Source organism: Cimex lectularius, unplaced genomic scaffold, assembly GCF_000648675.2.
Source record: "Cimex lectularius strain Harlan isolate CLEC.00 unplaced genomic scaffold, Clec_2.1 scaffold415, whole genome shotgun sequence".
NCBI lineage: Eukaryota > Metazoa > Arthropoda > Insecta > Hemiptera > Cimicidae > Cimex > Cimex lectularius.
In genome coordinates this window covers 94,803-97,663 of record NW_019393002.1, presented here as the reverse complement: position 1 = coordinate 97,663, position 2,861 = coordinate 94,803, and the positions used below count along the sequence as shown (strand labels likewise).

General features: G+C 28.9%; 1 protein-coding gene across 9 annotated transcripts; it reads left to right on the top strand.

The window, feature by feature from the left end:
• Positions 1 to 273: 273 nt before the first annotated feature.
• LOC106666463 lies at positions 274 to 2,861 on the top strand. 9 transcript variants are annotated; one of them, XM_014393667.2, is made up of 10 exons: positions 275 to 380; positions 517 to 576; positions 638 to 916; positions 994 to 1,032; positions 1,093 to 1,191; positions 1,264 to 1,340; positions 1,963 to 2,001; positions 2,060 to 2,144; positions 2,484 to 2,521; positions 2,590 to 2,861. In XM_014393667.2, the coding sequence occupies exons 2-8, from the start codon at positions 549 to 551 to the stop codon at positions 2,084 to 2,086; spliced, it is 588 nt and encodes a 195-aa protein (XP_014249153.1). In that variant the 5' UTR covers positions 275 to 380; positions 517 to 548; the 3' UTR covers positions 2,087 to 2,144; positions 2,484 to 2,521; positions 2,590 to 2,861. The 9 variants fall into 9 exon arrangements, with proteins under 9 accessions (XP_014249157.1, XP_014249153.1, XP_024085503.1 ...); XM_024229735.1 differs by having other exon boundaries at positions 2,782 to 2,822; XM_014393668.2 differs by having other exon boundaries at positions 997 to 1,032; positions 2,484 to 2,861.

The following is a 2,861-nucleotide window of genomic DNA, read 5'->3' as shown; positions in this document are numbered from 1 at the left end:
CTATCTCATCATTTTATAGAATAATTCACGGAAAACAAAATTCTTGGAAGTTGGTGAATTTAGTTCTGTGGATTCATGTCAGCCTCAAGATATCAATACTTGAGTAACTCAGGAAAAATTTCAAACAAAGAGGAATGTTGATAATATTACATTATCTTTGTGAATGTTCATTATAATTTTTTTTAATCTTATAAATATGGTTTTGCTACTAAGCATTGTGACTGTTTGGCACTGGCACAAGCTCAAAGTCCAAACGATAATCCTGCCACAGGCACGTTATGACAATAATGTTAGAAAGATTTAATTCTCAATTGGTTTTTAACAGTGCACAGGCTCTGATCCTATATTAAATTTCAAAGAAAATATTGACTTCACAAAAAGTTAGTTTAAAATGTTAAAATTATGAAGTTTTTGGTCAAAGGAGAATGTTTTAACTGATAAACATTTATATTTATAGATATTCTGGAATATATATCATCTACTCACATTTTCAATGTATTTTTCTTTGTTATGCAGGCCAAAGCCAGTGAAAAAAGGGGGTGAGAATAATGATTTGCCATTTTGGAAATTTAGAAGGTAAATTTAAAGAAAGCAATGATAAAACCCAATTTAATTTATAACTATTTGATTTAACAAGCACACCAGAAGTGGCTCGAAATGAACAAAAAGCTTACCAATAAAATAGCTCAACAAGAACTGGCGCTTTTACAAGCCCAAAAGGAAAATTTCAATATTACAAAGGAAATGATAGATTTAATGTTTACACTGATCTTTACAATTTCACTGTACAATGAGCTCAAGCAGGTATTTCAAAACCTGCTCACAGATCTGAACAAAACTCTCACCTCAGACAGAGACATTTCTGTGAATCTGCAACAAAGTTATCAATATTTTGCAGAACACTTTAAAAAGTTTGGTAAAAATTTTCATCCTTATTAATTTACTTTCACTTGTTTTTAAATATGTATAATAAATGCATTTTTTCTTTATCAGAAGATATTTCATCAATAGGAAATTTAAGAAGTCAATTAAGTGAGTAAAAAGAAGCCAATCAAAAATTAAAAGGAAATAATAATTAAAAATAAATTACAGATATGGTAACAAAGCCTGAAAGTCAGATGCCCTTTAACCCTTTAGCGACTGGTAAACCATTTAAGTCTAATCCTCAAGAAATGTATGCCAGAAAGAAAAGTATGATTGTTAAAAATACATCACTAATACGGTTTGAGAATTATATTTGTGGTAATGATCAAACATTTATAGATAGCCAAGTGGTTAAATTGCATTCTAGACATCAAGCTATCCTCAGTCCTAGTGCTGAAATTAAATCTCCCAATATAGTAAGTAAGACCTAAGAGACAAATTTTAAATGTTGTAACTTTACAGTTCCAAACATCCTGGCCTGCCTATTCTCACTGGTTTTGTCTGTCAGATGCGATATTTTGCCATTGAGCATAAGCAGATCAGGATCAAACTATCATCTTGGAGATCTCACAACAATTTTTCACAATTTGTTAATATGCATGTTAATTATCCAGTCTAGGCGAACTCAAGGCAGAAAATTCTTTGATAAAGGTTATTTTTTGAGAAGTTCCAATCAGTTCCAATCGACCGTAGAAAGTTGTGTTCACTGTTTAATATCATATTTACAGCGCAATTTTTAATTTAAATTGACATTGATAGAGGCAGTATTCCACATCAGATAATAATAATTGTGAAAACAGTGGCAAAAGAACAGATTTCTCACAGAATTTAAAATCCTCTAAAAGAAAGTCCATTACTTTCGAACCAAGTCCTGAACAAAACATTGCTACTGTTAACTCTTTAAAATTAATAAAGGAAGAGGCGTCTTCAATTTTTGAAGAAGCAACTGAGACAAAAAACAAAAGATTAACTAAATGTCAATGATGTAGTTAAAATTAAAAACAAACAAAATAATAGAATTTTTGTTCTTTTAATTAGAACCGAGAAGAAAAAGTCACAAGTATATTCACCAAAAAAGTAAGTGGTGCACAGTATATATATGTTTTTAAGTTTGTTAAATTTTTTACTTGTTTAGGTGCCGATCAAGCAAAAGAAAAAATAACTTTACTGTTGTTGAAGAATTTAAGTACTGCTTACTCTTAAATTTAATGAAAATAATGGTAATAATGAATATATATGAAGCGATTGATATCAACCTTTCATTATATATTTTAAAAAATCAGGGCTAAGGCAAATTTAAAAAATGGCTTCAATCATAATGAATTTACGAGTTTATCTTAGCATAATGGACAAGATTGACCACCTGTTGTGTATCTCATTAGAAATAGTTCCAAAGTCTTGATGAAGGGGATATATTTCTCGTAAGCTTGTTGTTTATGTAATTTTTTTTCAAATTCGCTTTATCCCTGATTTTTCATAAAAAGTTGTAACCAATATGGGTTAAATGTATCATAATTGTTAAGTTTCTAATTTGTTTACTCTCCAATTTTGTTTTTCAGATTGGAAAGTAACTGTTATTCTCCAGATAAAGAAAAAGGTATTATTACATTTTCAATAAACAATTCACTTTTTTTCTATTAATTTATGAACTCATTATCCAAAAAGGGATTGGATCTAGAAGGTCACAGGGGATTAAAAAAGACATTTGCTACAATGAATAAATCGATCTTTTATTTTTAAAAAAATGTAAATTATTTGTAGTGTATGCAATGCTGTCTTTACTAATTTTAATAATAATTTATTCTACCTGATTTCATGTAATTTCTCAATCACAACAAACATTTTTTGAACTAAAAGCAATGAATATAAGAAGGAGAATGGAAAAATAATTCTGTAAAACTGGGATTAAAATAAATGATTGACTTCCGAAATTTAAA

What these genes read in the sequence shown, in the direction of transcription:
- LOC106666463 (XM_014393667.2), top strand. Translation starts at nt 549, where the DNA reads ATGATTTGCCATTTTGGAAATTTAGAAG. An exon ending in CCATTTTGGAAATTTAGAAG is followed by an intron (nt 577 to 637) that starts GTAAATTTAAAG and finishes TGATTTAACAAG; the next exon opens with CACACCAGAAGTGGCTCGAA. An exon ending in AAATTAAATCTCCCAATATA is followed by an intron (nt 1,341 to 1,962) that starts GTAAGTAAGACC and finishes TCTTTTAATTAG; the next exon opens with AACCGAGAAGAAAAAGTCAC.